At 41.1% G+C, this 26177-nt stretch overlaps 1 protein-coding gene across 9 annotated transcripts in view; it reads right to left on the minus strand.

Moving 5' to 3' along the window:
- ADCYAP1R1 (ADCYAP receptor type I) overlaps positions 1–26177 on the minus strand; it is a 138000-nt gene that overhangs the window by 101956 nt on the left and 9867 nt on the right. For all 9 annotated transcript variants that reach the window (XM_032093475.1, XM_032094046.1, XM_032093961.1 and 6 more), the window contains one exon: positions 4129–4289. In XM_032093475.1, coding sequence (XP_031949366.1) covers positions 4129–4179 — 51 coding nt within the window. In that variant the 5' untranslated portion in view covers positions 4180–4289. The remainder of the gene's footprint in view (positions 1–4128; positions 4290–26177) is intronic.

Genomic DNA, 26177 nt, shown 5'->3' on the forward strand with positions numbered 1-26177 from the left:
CGTGCCTGAGGAGCCTCACATTTGGGCGGCACTTAAAAACACTGCAGGCTGGGAGGGAAACTAGTAGAATATCGTGTCTGAATACACTGTGTCTCATCTTTTAAAAAATAACAGAGGCTGGAACGTAGATGATTCTATTTGAAGGCAGCCTGGCACTGGAAGTGACAGCCAGGGATGAATAATAGAGGATACAGAGAGTTCTCTGCTCTGTAGCCTTTACACACCCTGGGAAGATTGAGAGATACTACCCTCTCAGCAAACAAACAGGGGCTGAGCAAACACTTCAGTTTCTATCCTCACCTCTTCACGAATTGCTTAAACATTATCAGATCCAGATCAGATCCAATCTCTGCTCTGTGAGGTGCTGCCAGTACATCCAAATCTGTATTTGCCCATCTGACTCTCACTCAGGGATCACACTTCAGGGTTGTTATACAAGGGGCTTCACTTACACCTTCCCTTTTCCACATTTTTATTTTAAAGGAGACAGCAACATTCTTCCCAGCTACTCAAACATTGCGCAGAATATTCTCCCACTGGAAACATTTAAGCTTAGCAATATTAAATATGTACCCACAAGAAATTCCAAGTATTAGGTGAAGAAATACATCTGATCGAATTATTCCAGACACTTAGAACACCTGCATTGCAGTTACATTTAGAATTCAGTTCATACACCAAGCCAACTTTGTGAGTCATGAAACTCATTGTTTCTCAAGTACATTTGGAACCAGACAAAGGAACAATGGTTTAGGATCCTTTCTCCTCCATAATTTTATGATGACTTTTGTTAATATTTTCCAATTAAAAAACCCCAAAACATTACCCAGCGTTATCACAGATGGATGGAATGTGAAGTCAATCAAAATGACAGTGAAAGTGAATTCACTTTTCACTTTTTAGAATGGTTGGGTTTGGAAGGGACCTCAAAGAACCATCCAGTTCCAAGCCCTGCTATGGGCAGGGACTCCTTCCACTATCCCAGATTGTTCAGAGCTTTATCCAAAGCAAAGAATGGGAATGACTGAGAGGAGGTGAGCCAGCTGAAAGAAGTGGGTTAAAACCAGCCAAAAGAGCAACACAGGCATTTAAATCTAGGAAAGCACTTAAAATGGGGGGAAAAAAATAAAGCTCAAGAATTCCTCTAAAGGCCTTGCAAGCATCATGGTGCCTTCAGTCCCAAGTGGTTCATAGGTTAGGTCAATGCAGAGCAGCTGTTGAACACATGAAAAACTGAATCACCCTTGACTCTGACAGTTAGAACTGGCTTAAAAATGTTCATTTCTAGTTATTTCTTAGCATATTCTCTTCTTGTCATCTGGTCAGAGCCTATACTTGAAGCCAGCTGGAATTTCCCATTCATACTTGGTTCTCTTTTTTGCCTTTTCTTGGTCTGTTCATAGATGTGGACGTCAGTTTGGGGGCTTTTGTGGCTAAAATGGGTCTGACTATTGGTAGAGCCAAAAACTACACATCCAAGCAGGTGTGAAGATCCAGGAGCTCATACAGGCACTCTGAGGAAAATGGGATCTATCCTGACTCCTGAGTCCAGGAGCTCTCCTTGGGAGTGACTGGAGATTCCCTGAACAGCACCAGCTGTGCTTAGAGGAAAGCATTATCAACCCAGTTTTTTCCAGGAACTTTCTGGAGTCTAGGATGACTTTCAATTACTCTATTTTTTTTTAAAGTCACATCCACTCCCTTGCTAGAAAATTGGAAAATCTGCATGACAGGAAAGTGCCAATTTGAGGTCACCAGCACAGCACACTAGAGATGGTTTGAAGGGAAAGGGTGTGCCCCAGTGGAGAGAAATGTGTTACCACAAGCACTGCAAAAGAATTGCAGCAAGAGAAGAACCATGAATAACATTATATCATTCCTGAAATTTGGTCTGTGAAAAGAACTGTAGGGATTTAATAAGAAATGAATAATACACAGAAATTGTTGTATAATCTCTGTGGTGGGCTCTGTGTGTGCAAATACACAAATTCACGTGTGTTAAATGGTTAACTTTAATATCTGGGTTCCTGCAAAAGACTGCAGTAAAATCTTATATTCATAAAAAAAGATCACAAACTTTGCAGAAGCAGCAAATAAAAAGCAGGTTTCTTCTTATTAGCTCTGGTTTGTTATTTGGTATTTCATTAAGAACTGTTCTTTCCACAAGCTGGAGCTAATCACTAATTATCCAGCTCAGCAACCACAGTTATGTCCTGAAACGTGAGCAATTGGGAATTTGCTGTCCTTCTCCATCTGCCAGGAAGGTCACCCATCTGAGAACTCAAGGGATTTGTTCATTTATTTCCCTTAATTAAAAACTGTTCACCTCTAAATAACAAGACACCTTTTGAAGGTCTCAAGCTGAGCACCTAAAATCTTGAAATATTGAAGGTTGTTGGCCATTTAACAAAAATGCCTTTTATCTTTTGACTCATTTAATTATTTTGGTTGCAATCTGAAAAATATGCTTGCATGGCCAGGAATTCAGCTTTCCAGTTTCTCCCAGGGCAGGATGGATCCATGTCACCAGAACTTCTGTGTCTACAAAAAACAGCATCTGAATTTCAGCTAAACTCCTTTTACAGTCAGGAATCTCACATGAACATCAGAGCCTAAATCAGGTTAAGTCTGGGGATTTTTCTCCCTCCCCATTAGTTTAGAGGAAGTTTACTGTAGTAATTTTAGAGATACATTATAAAAATTAAACACAGTCAGTTTTTATTAAGTAATCATTTCTATCTGACCAGGAAATCTAAGGAATACTCACAGGAGCCATGCTCTAGAAAAAAATTCCAAGACCAGATATTTGTATGTAAAGGACTGTATTATCTGGATGAACACAAGCATGGTACCAGTGCCAACCCAACTCTTTAGAATTTAGCTGAATTATGCCACATTTCAGATGTGCAGTGAAATGAAGTGGACTCTAAACAAGAGCCAAAGGGAAAGAAAATGTATTTTTGTGTGCCAAAGTCAAGACAAGTTCCATGTGCTGCCTGCTACGCATTGGAGAAGACAGGCCACAAAATCGATACACAAGAGCAAAAAACTCTGCAAAAACTTCTGAAAAATGCTCTGGTCACACCACCAGCACATTAAATAGCTGTCATTTAAAAATAAAATCAACTAAATGTCACAAATTCTTTCAGATACCTGGCTATTAAAGCGTAGTAACATGAACATATCCATGTATTAAGCAATGTAAAGCATTTGCATGGAAGTAGTAGAAGGCTCTGAATGGGAATGAGCTGGAGGATTTAAATCCTGGTGCTATTTGATTCCCTGTGAGCAGTGCTCCTGGAGAAGAGCTGAAAAGCAAATTTGTGATCAATGGTTTAACACAGAATTGTGCTGAAATGCAACAAGAGGTTATTGCAGGGCTTGTGTACAATTCCTCACAGCTACAAAAGGAAAAAAGAAAAAAATCTATGTTCAGTGGTTTTATGGCTGTTATGTGAGGAGAGATCCAGTCACCGTGTGCAGGGACAATGGAGAGGGAGAGCTACAATCCCCAGATGTGCTAACACTGAGTTATTAATGGGAGAGCACATTGTTTAGTAAGTAAAGACTTGTGGGGAAAATTAATCCCTGTCATCTTCATAAAGAGTCGAATATCTTCAGAAAGATGATGAATTACTTTAAGTGCCTTTGGGATCTTTAGGGGCCCAGTTGTATTGTTTCCTAAAATTGCTCCTCTGAAAATGGAGGCCTGCAAAAGCACTGCCTGGAATATCTCAAGGTTTAGGTTTCACAGGGGGGCATGAAGTGAATCTCTAATTTTAACCCCTCTGTCTGGAAAAAAATATTCTTAAACCAATGGATTTGAAACAGGAGACCCTTTTTTTTTTTTTTTCTTTTTTTAATTATTACTTCATTTTATTTTGAATTTCGGATAGAAACAGTGAAGGAATTCCCTCAAGGGATGGACATGCCCTTCTCAGGATGAGCAGTGATCACAGTCCTAATTCATTAACAAAGGAGGCTGGAAAAGTCTTTAACCCAAACCATGAGACCACCCAGAAAAACCCAGAATCAGTGTCAGCAGCAGATCCTTCCCTCTTGGCTAGTGCTGGCCTTGAGAACATATATTTATATCAGAGCAATGCAAATAAACCTATTTTTCCTTACCATAGGAAGCAATACGAGGCTGAAGAAGCAGATCTTCCAGTTGATGGCCATCTTCTCTCTTAATTTTGCACAAGTTTTGCTCGTTAACACTGTGATTAGGGCTGAAGCACAGGCTCTCTGCAAATATTTTGGTTGAGGTCTTCACATCAAGGCTCAGATCTCTGCAGAAAAAGAGGAAAATTATTATAAATATGGAAACCGCGGAGAGAATGAAAAAGAAATGGACAGAAAACAGGGAATCCAACACTTGAACTGCGAGTTGCACTTAGCAGAGATCAAACAGGCTTTTGCAGATTTTAAAGATGGTCTTGGGTATCTAATTTAAAGGCCAAGGACTTGTCTGTATGATCAGTAACTTGTGTCAAAGAAATACTGGAACAGGTTCTGTAGCTGCAAAGACCTAAATTGCACCCAGGGGAGAAGGAAGGGTGGATTACTGTGAAGAAAAAGGACCTGTCTGCTTCATCTCTGATTTTGTGGTTTGCCCTTCCTGATTTTCAGTAGTGTCTTAAAAGCAAAACTGTCCAGGGCTTTTTAGGGGTTGTCTGGTTCCCAAGATAGTTTGTCCAGATAGCAAAATCCATTACCAGACTTGTTAATAACCTGTTAATAACCTTGTTAAGAACCTTTCTGAGAACTTGGCAGTAGAGGGGCAAAGGAATGAACTGAGTCTCAGGCTAAAGAATTCATCCAGGACATAATCAGGATTGACTTACATGGACAACAATGTCATTCATATTTGTGACCTACACCGCTTGGTCTCTGCCCAGAAAGAATTGAGGACTGGGGGGAAGGTGTTTTAAGATTTGGATTTATTTCTCATTATCCTACTTTGATTTGTAAAGGAGTGTTTTGTGAAAGAACTTTTAGAACCAAAGGACACCCAAGTTTTATACTGACTGCAACACGCTGCCAGGACATCAGCATTTAGAAAGGAGAGTCTTTCAATTAAAAAATAAAACAGGAAAATTAATCCCTCTCTAAATTTTGGGAGAACAATGATTCATGAAATTCACTCTAAACTGATCTGTTTTCTTCCATCCTCACTTGATCAGTCACTCACGCTCTGTTCTGGCATGGAATCTAATTACTTAACTGTACTTCTGATGGTTTATCAAATAATGAGCAATTGATAAGATCTCAGCTGAGGAGGACAGCAAACATCCCTGGTGACATTCAGTCGTGAGGACTTGGAATGCCATTAACAGAAGCACGACAAAACCAGACAGACGCATTAGCAGCCACTGGATTTGAAATTATTTCCTGATCATTTGCACTCCTGTGTGCAGCTCAGTCCAGAAAAGCCAGAGAGGGGTGTGGAAGTTGAATTCTATCCTTTCATTCTGTCACTGTAATTCATCAGGAAATGATTAAATGCAGGGGAAGGGTGGGAGATGCCTGACTAAAAGATGGGTAAATACAAATACCCTGGGGGAAAGTGGTAACCTTTACAAGACCCTCTTTTCACTTTAACCTGGTATTCCCTAGGTTTGAAAAGTGGAGGGTGGGTGTTTTCTCTCTCGTCTTGAGATTCAAAGGAGCTTCTAAAGAGACAAGAACCTCTGCAAACCATTTCATGGCTTTTCTTCCACATATTGCAGGGAAAATAAAAGAATCTACTTAATTTTTTTCCCTTCAAAGTAGTCATGGAAACCTGCACCAAATACTGGGCTGAGGCCTTCATGTCATCCACAGAGACTGGAGTGTTTATTAGGGAATAACAGCTCCCAGAACTTCTGCCCTGGACCTGCAGCAGAACCTTTTATATTGTTTAGCTGTTCCTGGCAGGTAAGTTATACATATATTCAGAGTCCACCTATTACTAAAAGCTACTTATCTTTATTATCAATTAAAGGGTAGTTATCTCTATTACCAATTAAAGCCCAGCTATCTCCCAGATAAGTACTATCACCCATATTATACTAGAAAAATAAACTTTTAGAAAAAATATAGGCAATGCTGATAAAGCATGACCACTCAGTACTGAGAAAAATAAATAATATATCAGTATTGCATTTGGAAGGGAAACTTGAATGGTCATATTTTCTTCTGATATCACTGGTAGATAAATCCTGTAATTTCATTACTGATGCTTCATGTTGTTGTTTTATCTGCATCTGCCACTGTAATTAAAATTAGTGAAGTCAGAATAGCCAATAACAGAGGGGTTGCACCTTTCAGTTATGGTTAAACAGTTCCTCAAAATAATCTTCAATTATCTCTGGTGAAACAGAAGGGCTGTTGAAGTGTCTGGGAATCTGAAACTCAGCTGATTGTTCCTAATATAGAATGGGTTTCAGGGGGTTATTTCAAGCATGGCTGAAATACAGGAAGAAGAAGAAAATAAAAACAAACAACTTTGTTTTGGTTAAATAATGACTTAAGAAAATAATTCATCCCCTCTGAAGGTGAATTCATTTGTCCACTGGAAACACTGTCAGTGCCACAGTAGATTCTTTATGAAAGTATCTGAGTTACTTCAAGGGCAGGTTGGGAAAGCTCTGGCAAAACTTGTTCTGCTGCAAGTGCCCATTTCTTTCTCCACCTAAAAAAGGGACTCTGGAGGCTGGGGAGGACAATTCCTCCATGAGAAGCCCACAAGTGTCAAGTGCACAATCTGATGTCACGAATGAATAAAAGCACACAGTGAGTCCTTTCCAGGTACAATAGGACTGCTCCCAGGGAGGCATAAAAAAGGGAATAAATCACTGCTCAAAAGGATAAAAAGTCACCATATCAAATAATGGGTAAAATTGTTATACAACATCTCAGAATGTACCCACTGGATGAATGAAATGGAGGAATTTTTTTTTGGATGAATGAAAGAGGATTTTTAGCGGCTTTCCAAGGTAGTTATGAGCTCTTACTGAGATCTCACCCAAAAGAAACCACCTGACCTGTTGGGCTCCTTGTTGTGGTCCTCTGGGACGCGTGCCAGTGGTTTGAAAGGAAACCAACACATTTCAAAGCTGGCCCACAATGGTTTAGACCAGCGATGATCAAATGGGAATTCATTACTTAATTCATCTCCCTTCAGTGTCCAGTCAGGGGCTCCCACCACATCCTCCTCCTGCCCCATGACCAAGCTACTGCACAAGTGTGGAAATCTGAAAGCTTCTGACAACATGCAGGAGAAATTGAGCTTTTGCACACTGAATACATTTCAGGGAAGTCAACCACTCCATGCACAGTTATTCCAACACTTAGAGACATGAAGAACGTTTCCCTATGAAGAATAAACATGGGTGGAGAATTACAGGGTGCAAAATATATGAACAGGTAATTATCATAAAATCCTAGAATGGCTTGGGTTGGAAGAGACCTTAAAGATCATCATTCCAAGCCATGGATAGCGACACGTTCCACTAGAGCAGATTTCTGACCTTGGACACCTCCAGGGATTGTCAGTCCACAGCTTCTCTGGGCAACCTGTTCCAGTGTCTCACCAACCTCAAAGTAAAGAATTTCTTCCTAAAATCTAATTTCAACCTACCCTCCTTCCATTTAAGGCCATTTTCCCTTAGACTGTCACTACATGAAGAGTCCCCCTCCAGCCTTCTTTTAATCCCCCTTTAGGCACTGCAGGGTTCCCCTAAGGTCTCCCTGGAGCCTTCTCTTCTCCAGGATGAACAGTCCCAGCTCCCAGCCTGAATTCATAGGAGAGGTGTTCCTGCCCTCTGACCAGCTTAGTAGCTCTCCTGAGGGCTGGAGCACCTTTCATTACACACCTGATATTTTTCTGTCCTTAGGCTCTCAATACAAAGGTGCAAAACCCATTGCATTTGATAATCTCCCTCCTGTAAGTTCCCAAACGTGGTATTCCAGCTCCATCATTTATATTACAGGGCATGGTGCCCCTTCCTCAAGTTCCTGCTTGCCAGCAATGAGCAGAGTTGGGAAATCAACCCCTCAGTGACCTAGGACACGTCTCCTAATTTTAGAAACCTGGGAGATACATCCTCTCACATGAGCTCATCATCAAGTCTCTTTTTATACCAACAGGGAGAAGCAGACATGAAGAAAGCGTTTTGTCTGACCTATTTTACCCATCTACTTTAAACTTTCAGTTTGTCTCCCAGAGTGTAAAGGAATTCTGAACAGCCGGCTCATTTGTTGACATCTACATTGTGGATATCTAAATTTGGACAGAATAATCCCACCTCCAGTCTGAAATATATGGATCAGCAATATGAAACCCAAACCAGCAAAGTTTAACCTACCACAAAGGATTGAGAAGGAATTTGATTGTTTAGGATGTCAATAAATTGATGCTGATATATTTAAGGCAACAGGAAAGCTAAAAGAGGATGTAACTGAATATGAGACAGCAAGGGCTCTAAAGTTTTCCATGGAAAGTACTCCACAAAGAGCAATCCTATTAAGGCAAAAAAAAAAAAAGAACATCATGATCTTTCCACTATCTTTAATAGAGTAGTTATTATTTCTTCAAGTTTAAATATTTTGGGTTGGTTTTGTTTACCTACTTCCTAAATTTGCTGAAATTAAAGTTTCTTCACAGATCACAGCAGCTGAGGGTCTGACTCTGCTTTCTTTTACAAACCAAGGAGACTTTTATTCTCCCTTTATGTACTTAACTGGGAAAGTCCCTCAAGTCCTTGTTCCCACTCACCAAGTCTGCTGTCAATGACAAAACAGGATTCAAAGGGTCATTACATCAGGAGGTCCAAGAGGTGGATTTTCAGAAAGGATTTACTGCTACAAAGGACAAAACCCTTTTCAGCTGCACATGAATGTCTCAAGGGCCTCAGAAATCCCACACCGTTGCCTGAAAGAGTTGTCAACAAACAATGTGGAATTTTTTCACAGGATGGTCCACAAGGATGGATGCAGGCTGTCCGTTGTTCTAACACGTGAGCTGATGTGGGAATCATAGGCTGAAAAATACCCATTCATGACATACATTCAGACAGACTGCTGGTATCCAGTGTTTTCACTGTGCAGGAAAATTGTTGCTTTAGAAAACAAAGTTTAAAAGGGAGCTGATACAGCACTAAGAACAATTTTGCATGGAAATAGTTGAAAGAAATACATTCAACTGCTGCCTGGCTTAGGCTTTTCAGTGTTAATGAATATAAATCTGTTAGCAATACTCAGTAATAATCCTTTTACTTTCTGGAGGAACAGGCTTTTGATTTTTTTTCCTTGCATAAAACTCAGAAAACACCTGTGAATTTTACCAGAACTCCCTTTCTAGAAGTGAAGATAAAGGTGTGATTACAAAAGTAGGAAATGGTAAACTGCGGATGCTGAGACTCCCATATGCAAATGAGAGCTTAGGTGTCCAAATATTTCTGCATGAAGTAGGATTATCGATTTCATTTACTTCCATGAGGACTTGTGTGGGAAATAAATCAAAGCAACGTGCTTTTGCAAGAAGAATAACTGCTGAAGCGGATTCACAGAGTTGGGGGTTGGAAGGACTTCTGGAGAGTGTCTAGTCCAACTCCCCTGCTAATATAGAGCATACAGAAGAAGAAGAAGCTGTTTTCTGCATGCTGTTTGCTGTTGCTGCTTGGCTTTATCATGTTGAGCAAGGTCACATACAGCAGGTAATTCAAAACCCATTTCAATTTCTGAATATCTCAAAAGTTGAGTCTCAACAATTTCCCTGATCAACCTGTTTTAGTATTTGACCGTTCTAACAATAATAGTTATCTTACAGCTGAATTTCCTGTATGTCTGTCTGTGCTTGCTGCCTTTTGTGAGCACAGAGAAGAGCCTGGGTCCATCTCCTTTGCACCCTCTCATCGGGTATTTCTACACACTGATAAGACCCCCCCAAACCTCCTCCAGGCTGAACAGCCATAGGTCTCTGAGTGTCTTGCTCTAATTCCTTAACAATCTTTGTGGCTCCTCACAGAACCCACTGCGTTCATGCTCTCAGCACTGGACCCAGCACTCCAGGGCTGAGAAAGAGGAATTATCACCTCCCTTGACCTGCTGCCAAGGCTTTTCCTCATGCAGCTGATGCTGCTTTTGGATTTCATCACTGCAAGGGCACTCTGCTGGCTCAGGATCCACTTTGTGTCCACCCGGAGCTTTAGGTCCTTCTCTGTAGAACTTCCTCCCAGCAGCTGAGCCCCAGCCTGTCCTTGTGCATGGGATTATTCCTCTCCCAGTGCAGGACTTTGCATGTCTCTTTCTGCAGCATGATGAGGTTTCTTTCTGCTTATTTCTCCAGCCTGTCTGGTTCCCTCCGAGCAACAGCAGAATCAACCTCTCGGTCTATCAACCACTCCTCTTAAATTTGTGTAACCTTCAACCTTCTTGCAGGTGCACTCTGTCCCATCATCCAGGTCACCAGTGAAGAATTAAAACAGCACTGCCACATCAGAAAGATCTGTATAGTTCAGCCCAGCCTACCCAGGCTCTCTGTACAGTCAGCAGAGATGTAGGTAACTTCAGGGAGCAATTTCTACATCCTAAAGCTTGATGCCTTAAGGCATCCTTAAGGATGCAGATTGGAGGGACCTGGTCTAGTGGAAAGTGCCCCTGCCATGGCAGGGGGTTGGACTGAGGGCCTTTTAAAAGGTCCCTTCCAACCCAAACCATTCTATGGTTTTATGACACTATGCCTAATTTTGGACAAAGTGAATTACTGCTTTGCAAGAGTTTATTTTTCTTTTTTTTAATTCTGTTCGTTCAGCCTGATGAGGGCAAACAAAGAAAATTCCATTCCCAAAGTTTATGACACCGAAGGATTAGTGGTAAGCAAAGCAGAGCCCTGACTTCTCTCTATGTTGCAGCCTTTTCTTACTTTCAATACTATCTTTATTCCTTTTATTAACACAGCCTAATAACTTCCATGTATGTTTTACTTCAGCTGTCCCTGATTACAATTTTGGTGGAGTGTTGGTTTTTTAAAAATTTTATTCTTTTCCTTTGAATGGTTTCCATTAAATTGAATTTCCCTGAAGATATGAGCATTATAATTTGTCCTTACAAAGTACACTCCTTATCACTTCTGTATAACCAGACAGCTCTTGTTTTTTCTAGTCCTCTAGTTTTATAGAATTTTCCTAACATATAAAAAACCCCATGTAAAACTATTCTAAAACAGATTTTAGTAAGTCTTGCTCAGCCAGTTCAAGAAACTCATCCAAATTTACACTGTCTGAAGATCTGATTAATTTCTTGATTATCTACAAAATATCAAAATCTCTTTGAAAGTCCAAATCTGCTATAACCCATCCTTCATAGGTGTGGTCATAAAGCCCAGCCCTTCCTGAGTCTGAAAGTTTATGCTTTTCTGGGACATAGTATATAAAACTAAACAAGACTTGATTTTTTTTTTTTTAAACAAACTTCATTTAAAGTGCCTGAATTTTATAAATAAAAGAAATTCTCACAATATAACGATTCTTCTCCTTCATATTATGCTGCTTCACCAGTACAGATATGATGAAACATTGAAGGTTAATGACATCTGAATTCTGACTGAGTATTTTGACATTGTAATGACTTTGAATGTCTCATTGATGGAGCTGCTGCTTCAGGCTCTCTGAAAATTCAGGTGGACATGGGTGGATCATTCACCCAGACGTCAAGATTTTCTAGCTTATCTTTGCAACGAAAGCAATGAGAGACTCATGATAGCAGAGGCTATGGAACACAATTCCTACCTCCCTGGGCACAGGATTGCTTTTCTTGGCAGGTCTCCCATATAACATCACCGATAAAATTCTTGCCTTGATTGGCATTATTTTCCCTATTGCATTATCCATCAGATTTATTGTGCCCATATGTTATTGAAATGGTGAAATGACAAGATTCCTTAACTAAAGACCATAGAGCAGGGAAATAATTGCCAACTACCACACATTCAGGAAGCATTATGCAAAGCAAAAAAAAAGTATGTGAGAAGATTCCATTTTCACAGCAGATCAATTATCCTTTTTAAGCATCTGTGGTATATGCGATACTTCATTGCTAATATGAAATTAATACTGGGATCATAAAGATAACGATGTGCTGCTCCCATTCCAGCAGGGCTTTAAGTGCTGCTTGGCGAGGGCCTCCAAAATTATTACTCCACAACCAGGAAAAAATGTTCTCTACCTGGTATTTCAAAGCTTTGCAAGAGCCCCTTGATTAATTTGCTTTCCTTGACTGGTGGTCTGCATTTCCTTCCCTGGTTGTAGGTGTAAATATTGTTTTTCATGATCACGTAGGAGGTTGTAAGCACTGTAACCTGCCTGTCAACCGGTCCATCAGGCTCTGCTTTGAACCTGCTCAGCACACGTGGAGCAGACATCTCTCACAGGCAGAGGAAAGAGTAAGAGCAGAAAATGCAGCTCGGGACCAGAGCCTTTTATTCCCATTGTCTCTGATGATCTTCCCAAGTGCAGTACTTGGACAGTACCTTCAAACCAATTCCTTAACTCAAAATATTCTATTTATCAGAGTAACACCTTCAATTAGCCCTGTTGATGTGCTGAGCTGATTATCTTGAGATCAAACATCCCCAGACCTGAGCCAGGCTCCATGCAAGGTGCTCTCAGCTGTGAGGAAATACCAAGGGTATCTTTAACAAAACATTCCACTATTTATTCAGCACAGGCAGACTGCAGAGGAGTGTTCCTGTAGCTGGTGATGGACCCAATCTTGGAGCTCCAGCAACAGCACAACAAACTCTTATCACCCCCAGGAAACAAGTCTACCCTTCCCGTATGAGAACAGAAGTAATAAAATAGGCAATGAAAGGGAGTAATCTGCGTAATAAAATAGGGAATGAAAGGGAGTAATCTGTGTAATAAAATAGGGAATGAAAGGGAGTAATCTGTTGCTTTGGAAGGTGGTGAATACAATGAGCATCAGCCTGATGCCAAAGGAATAAATGCGAGATGGCGTGAAGAAAACAGTCTGATACAACCTTGGTATTGAGAAAAGGATGGTTGGGAGTGTGGAAAAATTGCCAAGTTGTTCAGAGAGGATGATCAAATGATCTTCCTCTGCCTCATTTGTACAATTCCTTGTCATTTTCCAGTGCAAAGTCAGAGGCATTCTGAATGCAACAGCTTGTACTTCACTGAGCACTCTGAGCTGACAATCTGTGGTGATGGCCCAGATAAACATCCACGCTCCTCCTCTGTGCTTCTAATCAACATTATTGAAAGCTTTCATGGGCCAAACTCCAGCCCATCTTGATAAAGAAGGCACAGATACAATGTGTTTCCCAACTCCTCACTGGGTAGAGAAAAGATGCCTCTACTTTCGTGATTCCTCAAGTGCACATCGTCAAGGAAATGTATCCCAGAACAGGCCTGGGACTACAGTCCTATCTTCCATTCCTTTTTTTTTTTTCCTTTTAACAGTTTCATTCTTGTCTACTACACTGAAAGATAAGGTTAAGACACTGCATGAGCACCAGGAAACCGCATATTTTTCTTCCCTCCACATTTCCTTTTGTCCTCCTTTCCTACTGCATTTCTGACAGCCTGAGCTCACCCAGCTGTGTCCCATATCGTGCTTAATAAACTCATTACATTTGGACATTATTAGGACCTTCCACAGCACATGGTTTTGCAACCAGGGATGGAATCCAAGGCACATAAATCTGGCTGTCTAAAAGGGAACCATCTCTATCCACGCTGGCTTCTCTCAGCTGCCTCCACAGTGAATAGAAGATGAGCAATTCCCCTCAGCAGCACGTGGCTTTGCCTTGCTCCCAGAAAATGTGCCACTCATCTTGGAAAACAGAGGGCTAATAAAGAAGAAAATCAGTTTGATTAGCTCAGGAAAGCCTGTGTGGAGTAGGCACAGCCCTGAGAACAGCAGAAGTATCAAAAAAAGGAGGAAGAAAAGTGATTGAAATTAAAGTCAGTGTTGGGACAAGAAGTTAAGCTGGGAACTGCAAGAAAGCTTTGGACCATCAGCAGGATAAAACCCTGGAAGTGCCTTCCAGAGAGAGGAGGAAAACAAAAACAAAACTTAGAATTTTGAGAGGACTCCATATCATGTGTGTACTTTGTTAACCAATTTCTCTGACACGTGGATCACTGCAGTGTTAATAGATACAGGTTCCCTCTGACTCAGAGCTGGATCCCACCTTTCACCTTAAAGCATGGAGTAAACTCATGTCTCTGCAATGAGGAACACTTTGATGAGGAAAAATGCATCCCTGGAGGTGTTTCAAGGGTGTATGGATGTGGCACTTCAGGACAGGGTGTAGTGATGAAGCTGGTGATGTTAATGAGTTAATGGTTGGACTCGATGATCTTGGAGGTCTTTTCCAACCTAAAAGATTCTAAAAGCTCCTACTCACACAAAAGGCAGTCTTTGTCTGACACAGAAAGAAATGAGTCTGGAGAAAATATTGTCTAGAGAAATGAATCTAGAGAAAATCTTTCTTTCTTTTTCTTTCTTTTTTTCTTTCTCTTTCTTTCTCTTCCTTTCTTTCAGCAGGTTTCAAAGGCCTTTGTCCTCTGTCTCACGAAGCAAGGATACACCAGATGACATTGTTGAGAATGTTGCAGACAATTCCAACCCTGTCAGCCCCTTCTCGTAGTTATCTCTGGATTGTTTCCTTTATGAAAAATCTGGAACTCCTAAAAACTTGTAGCCTTGCAAAATAATTCCACACTACAAAACTGAATTCCCAAGCTATGGTTCAGAGCACTGATGATGTCTTAGCTGAAGTCGTATTTCAGGGTGCCCAGAGCCTTAAAAGGGTGTGAATACATGACTTACAGCAGTAAAGCTTAACAAAATCTAGAAAATGTAAATATTCAGCTTAATTCATAAACCACTGCTTCACTACTATTATGAATAAAGTAGCTCTGCCACTTCTAGAAAAACCAAAAAAAAAAAAAAAAAAAAGGCAAATACAAATGAACGGAAGTGATTCATGCCCATGGAATCATCTTTTCAGCCAGTGATTAAGACTATCTCTATATTCATCTTCATTTTGCACTCATGGATTTCCATGAGAGTTCTAGAAGATGAGCTGGCCCTACAGTGCTCTATAAGGTGGCAGAATATGGCCCTAAGAGAATACCTGGGAAGGTCAGAGAAATGCAGGACCAAAACAATTTAATATAAACACACACACACATAGACATACAAGTACATGCCGAAGTCGTTGGCCAATAAATGATGTGTTCTCTTATTTTATCAATTCTAAAGGTGTCAAAAAAACCCCAAAAGAAACCCATCAAAACACAACTGGGAAAGATCAGTTGCATCCATTATAGCATTGTTTTTACTCCTGTCAAATTCCAAGCTACTACAGCAGCAAACTTATGTGCAGATCCTGTGTGAACAGGAGACAATGGAAACTAAAAAAATGGGTAATTTTCCTCTCTTGGATGTGTCTGTTGAAGAGAAAGCTGGAAATCCTGATCATAGATATTAATCTGTTTGATGATGAAGTTTATAAATTGACAGGATGGTCATCGCATCAGATGCAACCCAACTTTCTATGATTCACATTTTCCTTTAGGAGTCATGTGGAACTGGAATATCCCTTGTGGCCCAGAAAACAATCAAAATGCTATTCCTTTCCACTGGATAGCTTTGTCATTTTATCATCATGCATCCCAGTAAAACCCAGGATATAAACACGTAAATCCAATCAAGCTGAAATCCCCTCTTCTCCAGCGTGCCCACTGCACAGCTTGAAATAGGTTGACTCATGTCTCAAAGACACAACAAAATGCTTCTCTCCCCATGGCAGGGGGGGTCCTTCAGAGCCCTGGGTGAGAGTTACCTCATTCAAATGTGCACCTCTAAACCCGAGATAATTTCCCCAGATTCCTTGTATAGTCCTTGAGACATAATCAGCACATCCCACAGAGTTCCCAGCATATGTTAGATTATCCTAAATTATGTATTTCAAAGCAACAGATTAATTAGGTCCTATTTCTCTATATTTTCTATCAGGAGGAAGGCAGGGAAAGAGAAAGATTTGAGGCACAGCATTAAAAGATTCAGTCCAAACATTAAAAGTTGCCAAAGCTACACTCAGCTGATGAGTAGCATCTCATAGTGGGCAGCAAAGTAAGGTCAAATAATGTGAAGTGTTTAGCAACATTTTTCTTGCTGCTCCAACCTCCTCCCTTTACTTCCCTCACATCATATCAAGTGTAAATTCTGTTCAGGTCTTCATTCACACCCACCTTGAGTTTAATATGTAATTTAAGCTCAGCTGAAATGGCACTGAAAAAACACCATCATCATCATGTGCCTTTCCACGCACGTTGGGGATGAAGCTTTGACCCTTTAGAAACTCTTTAGGACAGAGGATTTTGGCTCAAGATTTCACAATTTCACCACAGTGTATAATTTAACAGTTCTACATTATTCCCCTATTTCCTTGGATGCTCTGGGGAGAGGGTTTTTTCTAAGCTCCTGGAATAACTACAAGAGCACCGCTGTGGGCAGGCACAGCTTCCCAGGCTGGTTTCTCATGGAAACACAGAATCTGCCCATCCTGGTCAGCATTTGCTAAAAACTTCTGAAACAATTGGAACACTTCCTAATACCCAATCTAAAGAAAAGCAACCTAAGAAAGAGAAAGTTTCATTGATCTCCAGCACTGGGAGATCACTCCAGCAGCCTCCAAAGGATGCAATTTATTAAGACAAGAAATCCCACTGTCCCAAAGCTCTCATTTCTGCAGGCTGCATTACTGATGACCCTCATGGCTGCAGATGGCACAGTGCTACCTTCAAGTGGCCTTCCTGGGCTTCCTCATCCAAACAGAGGATTAAAGAGAAGATTAAAGGTGGACCAGGATGAGAAAATAAAGGAGAAACCATCAATGGTACGTGAGAGGCAGTTGGTAAAACCTAGGGCAAATTTTAATGGTTTGTCTGTGCTTTGGCTGACCTTGGAAACACTCTTGTGTTGAAACACGGAAGCAGTCTTAGGAACTAGGTACTAGTGATACAGAATAACTCTGAGTTATCTTCACAACAGTCTGGTGAACTGGCATCTAAAAGTCTTTTGTTGTTCTTACCTGGGAACGTGTCCTGCACCAAAGACCAGCTCTTCATTGCAGGCACCACCCAAAAAAATCCCCCCAAAACCAACCAAGCAACTAAATGAAAAAAAAAACCCACAAAAAACCCACCCCAAAACAGACAAACCCCAATCAAATCCTCCACATGCAGTAGAAAAGGTGAATCCACATTTTATGGTATTTCCTTCCTCATATCCCAGAGTTCACTTCTGTCCCTGGAGCTTGTTGCCAGCTGCAGTAAATGAGGCATGGGATGAGTTTGTATGTTTTGCTGAAACATGTAACTCACTGGGGAGAGCAGGGTAGGGACACAGAAAGGGAAGGAAGAGAATGATCTCCTCTCAGCAAATCAAACTAAATGTGTGATAACCTGGAGTCAGCACAGTGGGAGGCTGTTTCGGACAAGCAGAATAAATTTTGTGCTGGAGTCTGGATAGGATGGTGCACAGAGGACTCTCCAGGGCACAGCTTGGCTGCCATTAGATGTGCCCAGAGAATTGGGTATTTTATTGAAGATTGTTTTATTCAGAAACAGCCATGAAATGAAACCACTGTGTGAGGCAGAGAATATTTTTTCCAATAATATTTTGCACATTTTGGGTGTGTCTCCCACTTAGATGAAACCAAAAGTTGTGGCATGGATTTAGAAGTCTTTTGGATTGTTTAATTCCATCCAGCACTGCTTGACTATAACTGATCACTAAATCCTCCTTGATGGACAATAATAGCAGTTTTTTTCAGAAATAATTCTGGCTGACGTTCTACAAAGAGGTGGTGATATTCTCTATTATCTTCAAGTCAGCAATGAAAATAATGACAGTTTTTTAAACAGAATAATGTAGGATAACATAAAAAACACCCTTCCAAAAAGGAAAACAAACTAATAAATCAACCCCAAACCAGGACATTAGGACTTACAGGTCATAAACAAGCAGGTGAATAAAACCTTATAATTATTCAGTGATAGTCATCCAGCTCCAGTCCAAAAAGCCATGACTAGCTGTAGGAGAAGAAGAATGGCCTGCAGGCAGCCTCGACCTTGAAGAGTTACAGCTGTGCTGAACCAGGTGTTTCTACTAAAGGCCAGAGCCCAGCTGGCCCTCTGGCAGGTAACTCACAAGAGAGAGGAGAAGACCCCAGATGAGGGCCAGTAATAAAGCAAGTAGGGCTGAAGCAGCTTTAGGTGAGAGCAGCTTCCTTTTAGCTCTGGACTGAGAGTCAGTTTTTTGTTTACCATGAAATGGTGCCCCCTGAGAGGAATATGAGTGCAGACCTGAGAGTAGTTTTGTGTCCACTGTCAATTAGCATCTCTCTAAAATGGAAATTAATGTGTTTTTCTTTTTCTCCTGCCTTTTAAATGTGTTTTCCAAAGCAAACCAAATGCCTCTGTTTGCTCCCACACATAGAGGCCTCCTCAAGGCAATCTTCATCTCTGAAGACAAAAGTAGCAACTTCTGCAGAGTGCCTTGAGTAAGAAAGGAGGACATTGAGTACTTCACATCTAGGTAGCCTCAGTATTACAGATACACACAGGATTAATTTAGCCCCGAGTACCAGCTGTACCTTCTCTGATCACCAGCATAGGGAATAATACAAAATTCTCTTTTTTTACTCTTTCACAGTGTTTTTCTTCTCAACTCTTTTTAAGTTAATAGTGTTTGTTTGCATTAGCTGAGAGGTGATTGAAATTTGTGAGATGATGTGAATTCTTTCCTTCTGCTGACTCTCTGTAGGAATGAGGTGTTCACCACTGGGTACAAATCCCATAGGGGTGCTTCAAACACCTCAAGGAGGCTGTGGATATCCCTGTCCCCAGGTCTGGACATGCTGAAAAGGACATTACCCCCAGTCAGCCTAGAAACACCAAGCAGTGCTGCACTGCCTCCTGTCCACAATGAACTCTTTGTAGGATCATTGCCTGACCCAATTTACTCCAGGTGAATTGGGTTAAATATTGGGTTGATTTAGATCGGATATTAGGAAGAAATTATTTACTCAGAGGGTGGTGGGACCCTGGCACAAGTTGCCCAGAGAAGCTGTGGCTGCCCCTGGATCCCTGGAAGTGTCCAAGGCCAGGTTGGATGGGGCTTGGAGCAATCTGAGACGGTGGAAGGTGTCCCTGCCCATGGCAGGGGGTGGGAACTGGATGATCTTTAAGGTCCCTTCCAACCCAAAATGGTCTGTGATTCTATGATTTTGTGATTCTATGAAAAAATAAAGCTTTGCCAACCAAGGTCAGCGTGATACAATCAGGTCAGAGAACTCTCCTCAGCAGCTCAGCGGGGAGATTCAAGAGGTGATGATGAGGTGGTGGATTTGGCTGGAGGCTCTGGAGCCTTCAGAGAGCTGCAGGACTCCAAAACAACTTCATGGACTTCACACTTCAAAACTCATGGACCCAAGGTCTTCCTATGACCCTATGGGGTTTTCTCCTTTTTTCTTGTATGTGCTATTTCTTACTCTTGATGTTTATGATTTGAACTCTCAAACAGCAAATTCGTTTTGCCATTCTTGACCGAGCAGGTGAAGCTGGGTCTTAGCAACACATATATTCTCATTTTCTGACTGGAAACATTTTCCAGTAATAAAATATGCACCAAATTCTCCTGCTCTTTAATTTGCCATTTAATCGATGTGTTCGCATCATGCTCAGTAAATGGTGCATTGTCAGTTTAATTTGTTCAACTCTTGTTGTGCTACTTGTTTTCACCCCTCCTTACTTCCCCCCCTCCCCAGTACATAACCATCATATCATTTTGCATCCCATGTGGGATTTCTCTGCTTTAACCTAGTAAATCTTTTAATTCCTAATTTGGTATTCTGCTCTAATAGATTCACCCATGAAAGAGCCCGGAAGGCTGGAGCTAAGAAAAATCACTTTCATTTTCTCAGATACTATCGAGTGGTTTAATGTAAAATACACATGCAGTGCACAGTTTGTGATCTAGATTTTATCATCCACGCATTGCAGAGCTGAGTCAAACCTGATCAGGTTTTTGACGAAGGGATAAAGATTCAAGTCTAGGCTGGAACCACTTAATAGTGGTGAGATACTGAAAAAAAAGTAGTTGCATAACAGCAAGGAACAGTTCACAAGAGCGACTGAAATTTGGCTCCAAAGCACTGGTGTGAAATGTGGACATCAGCACAAGTTGTCCAAAGCAGGACTTAGAACTTAATTAACCTTGCTGCTTCATTATTAGGGATCTCCATTTAAATTAATGATCCAAATTAAAGTGTTAAAATAGCAAATGGACCATCTATATTTAATCATAAATGCTATTTCTGTTTGTCATTTACATTTTTAGCTTTTTTTTTCCCCACCCTGAAGAAAGGTTGATGATAACTGAGTTGGGAGACAGTTTGGAAATTCTGTTTTATAACTGGGGAAGGTATTTCAAGAATATTTTAAGTGGATATATATTTTAATTTCTATTTTTTCATTGATTTTTCCATATTGGACCATACTATATGGTTCATTCAGATTTAGTTTTCAGCAATTCATACTTTAATCAAGAACTACTGTCTAAGAATTGAAAAGAAATTAAAATCACATTTGAAAACGCACACAACACAATGTTTTAAGCCCCCATACCCTGACTGAGGAAGGGAAAGCAAAGTTGCTCATAACATTGAATTTTATTTCAAATTAAGTGATGCCCTGAACAAAGAAAGTATCATGTGGCGTTAGTGAATCGACTGTGCTGCTCCTGGACAAAGAGTTCTTCCCAGTCAATTATTAGCATTTAAATTATAAGCAGAGATATTTTAATCTCTTTCTGCTGCTAATAAAAAGAGCCTGACACCTCCATGGCATGAATCATATTTTGACTTCAGTCACTCTTTGGTCTCTTTGGTTAAAGATGAAGCCTGTACTGACTGCCCTCCTAATTCAGACATAATAGAGTTTGCAGGTTTTTTTCCATGTTCTACCTCAGCTTCACAACACATTGTGACCTCTAAAGGTCCTCCCAGCTTCCAAATTGTGTATTTTTCTGGATGGTTTCAGTCAGCCTTGTTTTCTTGGAAATCAAAACTAAATTCCTGTGAGTGTGCTCAGGGTCTTTAATTGCCAGGATGGAGAGTGGGTGTTCAGCCGGCATGGTTTCTTCAGAAAAGACCAAAAAATTGATCTTACTGCTACAACAGTCCCATTTTTCAGCTAATTCCAGGTCATTCCCTTGCAAGGACATCCCATCTCTGGAAGTGTCCAAGGCCAGGTTGGACAGGGCTTGGAGCACCCTGGGATAGTGGAAGATGTCCCTGCCCGTGGCAGGGGGTTGGAATGAGATGAACTTTAAGGTCCCTTTCAACCCAAACTATTCTGGGACTCTGTGATTTCTTCCCCCCACAACCCCCCAAATCAGGTGCCAAATTTTCATTTCAAAATTTACTCTGAATCGTGACAAATGTGATGGTCGACGACTTTTGTCAAGATTTGTCTCTTAAGCGTGATTTTATGTTGCTTTTTTTTTTTTTCCATTTCACTTCCTTAACCTTTCCTGTTACAAGCCTGTTTTGGGGGTTGGTGAGTCCCTTCCATGGCAGTGGGATTGGCTTTAAGGAGTGACTGCCCTCCATGCCCCACAGCACTGATGTCACAGGGATAACCTCCCAACTTGCTTCCATTTACTGGACACATTAAAAGTCCTGCAAGAGCTGTTCCTTCAGCTCCCACGGTGTCTGTGGATTCAAAAATGCCAACAAGTTTTAAGACAGATCCCTGTGATAAACAAAAATTCTGATATGCCAACGTGAGCTACAAAAGAGAAAAGAAAGACAACCCAGTAAAGAAACAACTCTTCTGAAGAAAAGTGCCAGTTGTACTCTGACTTCTGAATATCTCTAAAGCACTAAAAACAGACATGAAGAAAATGCGCTAAAATTGCTCTTGTTGTTATTGTCACTAAGGAAACAACTTCCCAGGAATCTGCAAGTGGAGTATACAGGCTCTTTGATGTGCAGCTACCTCTCTCTTCCAGAAAACCTCCAACCCTCTGGCAAATCAGGTCTGTCCACCAAGGGAGATCTCTCCTACCCTGTCTCAGCTGAGGCCTCACTTCATGTGGGGTTTGAACTCTGATGCTCCAGAAAAACCATAATCCAGACTTGCCAGAACATGCGATGTCAAAGCACAGAGTCATGACTAAACTGAGGGATTTTGCCTTAAGATACTTCTGCAATCCAACAGCACTTCCAGAAGAGCTAGAATAGCACAGGAGCTGGGGAATGTGGGAGGCACAAGGCAGAATTTTTTCTGTCTGTTCATTTGTGGTGTTTTTTCAGCCACACTTCACACACACCCCACACACACACGGTGACTGTGTGCTGGGTTTGGATTGAGGCAAACGGGTTTGTAGAAATGGTTTAACCTCTTCAGCCCTTCAAGCAGAATGGCCATCTGCACACTGCTTGTTGGGAATGATGTATGAGATTGGATCACCTCTGATTTGAGCCCAGGCATTGTAAAGAAGGATCTTAGCTGACCTGCAAACCCATTCAACATGCCACGCAAATTATTTATCATTCATTTAATAATTATTTAATAACGGCTTAGTGACCAAATTCCAGGAGTTCAGGATGTTCTGTAGTGGTGTTTAATTTCCCAGCAACAGCACAGCCAATGTTTTCCAGAGTTGTAGAATCCCTTATGTCCCAAAAAGTTTGATAACATATTCTGCTGAAATACATTTAAATAGGAGCACACAGAGCAGATATCCCCTGTCAGCAGTTCTGCTGCAGACTAAGGAGCATATCGTGGCTAAATTAATTGAAAAGAGACAGCACAGAACAGGCAGCAACTAAAGAACAGAATTATTTTTTTAATTGCTGGGGACTAAGCCAAGACTTAAAGAAAATCAGTTAAATAGAACAGATGCAAAGGTTTCACTAATGTAAAATCATTTCAGAGCACTTGAACTTTGGAAATATTTTCTGGTTACCACGGACAGGTGTCCATGTCAGATCTGACTTCCCAAGGCTCCTTGGAGGACTAAAGCACTTTTATCCAAGAACCAGAACATGTCATTTAGATGAGTTTATTTCTAGTGTGTCCTTATCTTCTTGCAGTCTCTAGTCTTCTATTTTCCTTCTCCTCGTGTAAAAGGGTGATCTGGCTCTCTGTAACTCTCCTTTCTGAGGTTTCTATGTAGACCAAAAATGCTTTAAAGGTCTAAAAGCAAAGCTGTTCTGTCCAAGTAAACAGCTGGACCACAGTGAATCCATCTGTCAATGGCAACAAGTCAATAACCACAGAGCAATGCCCTACCGGGGTAAAAATCTCTCTGTGCAGCCAGCAAGGAGCCTTTGCTTTTATGTTGAACTCATCCCCACCTTTGGATCAGAAGTGATTTCTCAGCCACCTGTTTGTGAACAAGAAGGAGCTCGAGGAGTAGCCAACAACCAGCAGTGGTGGTTTCATAGCAGGGCAAGAAAATGGCTTTAATATTGTAACTACATCGTGAAATACATCAGGTTTGGAACCTTCCTTGGCCCTGAAGTCAAATAATGGCTTTGTCATCACTCTTAATCACTCTGCCAAACTGCTTCACCCCCAACTAGAACAGCCTCATCCCAACTGCCTGTGAAAACTCTCTGGGTCACAATGTTTGCAACTCCCATTTGCCTTCATTTGTCAAATACCTTATTTAGATATTGCCTAGAGAGTTTGGGTATCAGATTCTCCCAGGTTACTGCAGATTCTTACTGCTTCCCTCCCATCAGAGGCCTGGAAACGATTATCTGCCTTCCTCACCATTTCCAGTCTCATTGGTATTCATGCCAGTGCTGTCAAGCAAACGCACCTCTGCTGAAGAGATCTTAATGAAAACAGTTTCCCCTCATCTAGGGAGGTTCATTTCATCTCCAAAAGACAACAGAAATTTCTGTCACTGTGCAATGTGCAGATAAAAAGGCACAAATGCAAAACCCAAGCAATTGAAAAATGTTTGACGACGAGTCTGTGCCTGTCTGAGCACACGAGAACTCTGACTTGAGTTTTCCTCAGATAATTCCTTAACTACCAATTTAGGATAATGACAGTGACACTTTTAAGAAATCCTTTGGGAGAAGAGTAAGTATTCACTTTTAAATTCTATAAACCTATGAAGAAAATATTTTGATCTTTTTTTTTTGCTTTAAATCTATTAACCCTATGTCCCATCCTTGACAAGGAAAGCCTTTGTTTTGTAAATCCATAAGGGGAGCTAAGAGAGGGTTTTACAAATCAAAGTGGATTTCCTCCAGTAGCTTCAGACGTGTACTTTGTGGATGTTTATAGATAACCAAGTCATCCCAGACTCCTGTAATGGACAGTAGTGGGGGGGGGAAAGCTATTATGGGGAACAAGACGTCTGATTTATTAAAATTTTTGCTTCAGGAAGAAAGAAATTAATTGAACTTCATATTCTTATGCTCCTTAGATATATCGCTGAAGTTTATATCTATGTAGATGTGATGGAGAGTCTATTTACAAGGATGTGTAGTGCTAGGACAACAGAAGGTTTATGTGGGGTATCAAGGAAGAAATTTTTCCCTCTGAAGTTGGTGAGGTGCTGGAACAGGTTTCCCAGAGAAGGTGAGGATGCTTCATCCCTGGAAGTCTTCAAGGCCAGGATGGATGGGGCTTGGGGCAACCTGGGATAGTGGAAGGTGTCCCTGCTCATGGGTTGGGTTGGAATGAAATTATCTTCAAGGTCCCTTCCAAGCCAGGCTATTCTACGATTCCATGACATGGATATACTGTAGAAATTTACTCAAAGTGTAGTTCTCCAGGTGTCTTGCGCCGGGTGTTGTGATTTTGCAACAGAATTTCATTGCTACTGGAGCAACACGTTGAATAAATCCCCAAATGAACACAGAAGTTTCTTAGAATGATTTGTCTAAATGATTTATTTTGAAAGAATTCAAAGAATGTTGGTAGAATATTTGCTAAGAGACATGTTAAGAACTTGGGGTCATGTCGTATTTATCCCATGGTATTGTTGTAAAGCCAAGTTGCAACAAGCAGGACAAATATATCTGACAAATATTTCAACATTGCTGACATTAAAAACACGGGTTCCTTCCCTGAGCTCATTGCACAACATCATGCAGGAGCTCTTCCAAAGCTGCTCACGGGAAACTCAGAGGGGAAAACTCAAAACAACAGGTGAAGAGAAGTGTAGGTCACGCTGTGCTCCTCCTGCTTTGTGTTGTAATTCATGGGTCACTGAAGGCAGCAGTGTGCTGAGAGAGGCAATAAAGAATGAAGTGTGGGATCGTATAGAACATTTTGTAAAACCAAGCTTGAAAATACAGAGCTGCCAGCCATGGAGCTGATGGTGATGCTGGCTGAAGTAATGGTAAGAACAGCCTGAATCCCAACTGGACAAAGAGGGAACACAGCAAAAAAGGGGTAGAGAATGATAATAGCACAGAGGGCAGTGGAAAGCACTTGGAGGAGTGTGCATTGTTTTACTATTTTGCACATTTGATCATTAAATGGACTGGCAAATCACTGTGGTTCCTTTTGGTGAGAGTGGAGGACTTTACATCTCTTTCTTAGAGACGAGAACTTTGTTGAAGGCTAAGTCCAGCTTCAGATGATCTCACTACTACTTGCCCAATTTAGAGCACATCAGTATTTTTCTTCCTTCTTCATGTTCCCTTACATCACTCATTTTTCTTAGCCTTCTTCAACTTAGAGGAGAAAAAATTGCCACAAAGGTTAACACAATGTTTAGAATTGCTGAAAATAAAGGCAGGAGAATGTCGGGACAACATCCTGACCTATGCTGCTCCAGCAGCAAAGCCAAGTCTTGAGATGCATTTTGAGGAAAGATGGAAATTATTACTTTCTTCAATAAGTAAAGAAATTAATGGAAATTATTGCCTTCTTTACTCAGAGGATGGTGGGGCACTGGAACAGGTTGCCCAGAGAAGTTGTGGATTCCCCTTCTCTGGAAGTGTCCAAGGCCAGGTTGGACAGGGCTTGGAGCAACCTGGGGTAGTGGAAGGTGTCCCTGCCCACGGCACGGGGTGGAACTGGATGGGCTCTAAGGTCCCTTCCAGCCCACACCATTCTATG

The sequence above is a fragment of the Corvus moneduloides genome, chromosome 1 (genome assembly GCF_009650955.1).
Source record: "Corvus moneduloides isolate bCorMon1 chromosome 1, bCorMon1.pri, whole genome shotgun sequence".
Classification (NCBI taxonomy): Eukaryota; Metazoa; Chordata; class Aves; order Passeriformes; family Corvidae; genus Corvus; species Corvus moneduloides.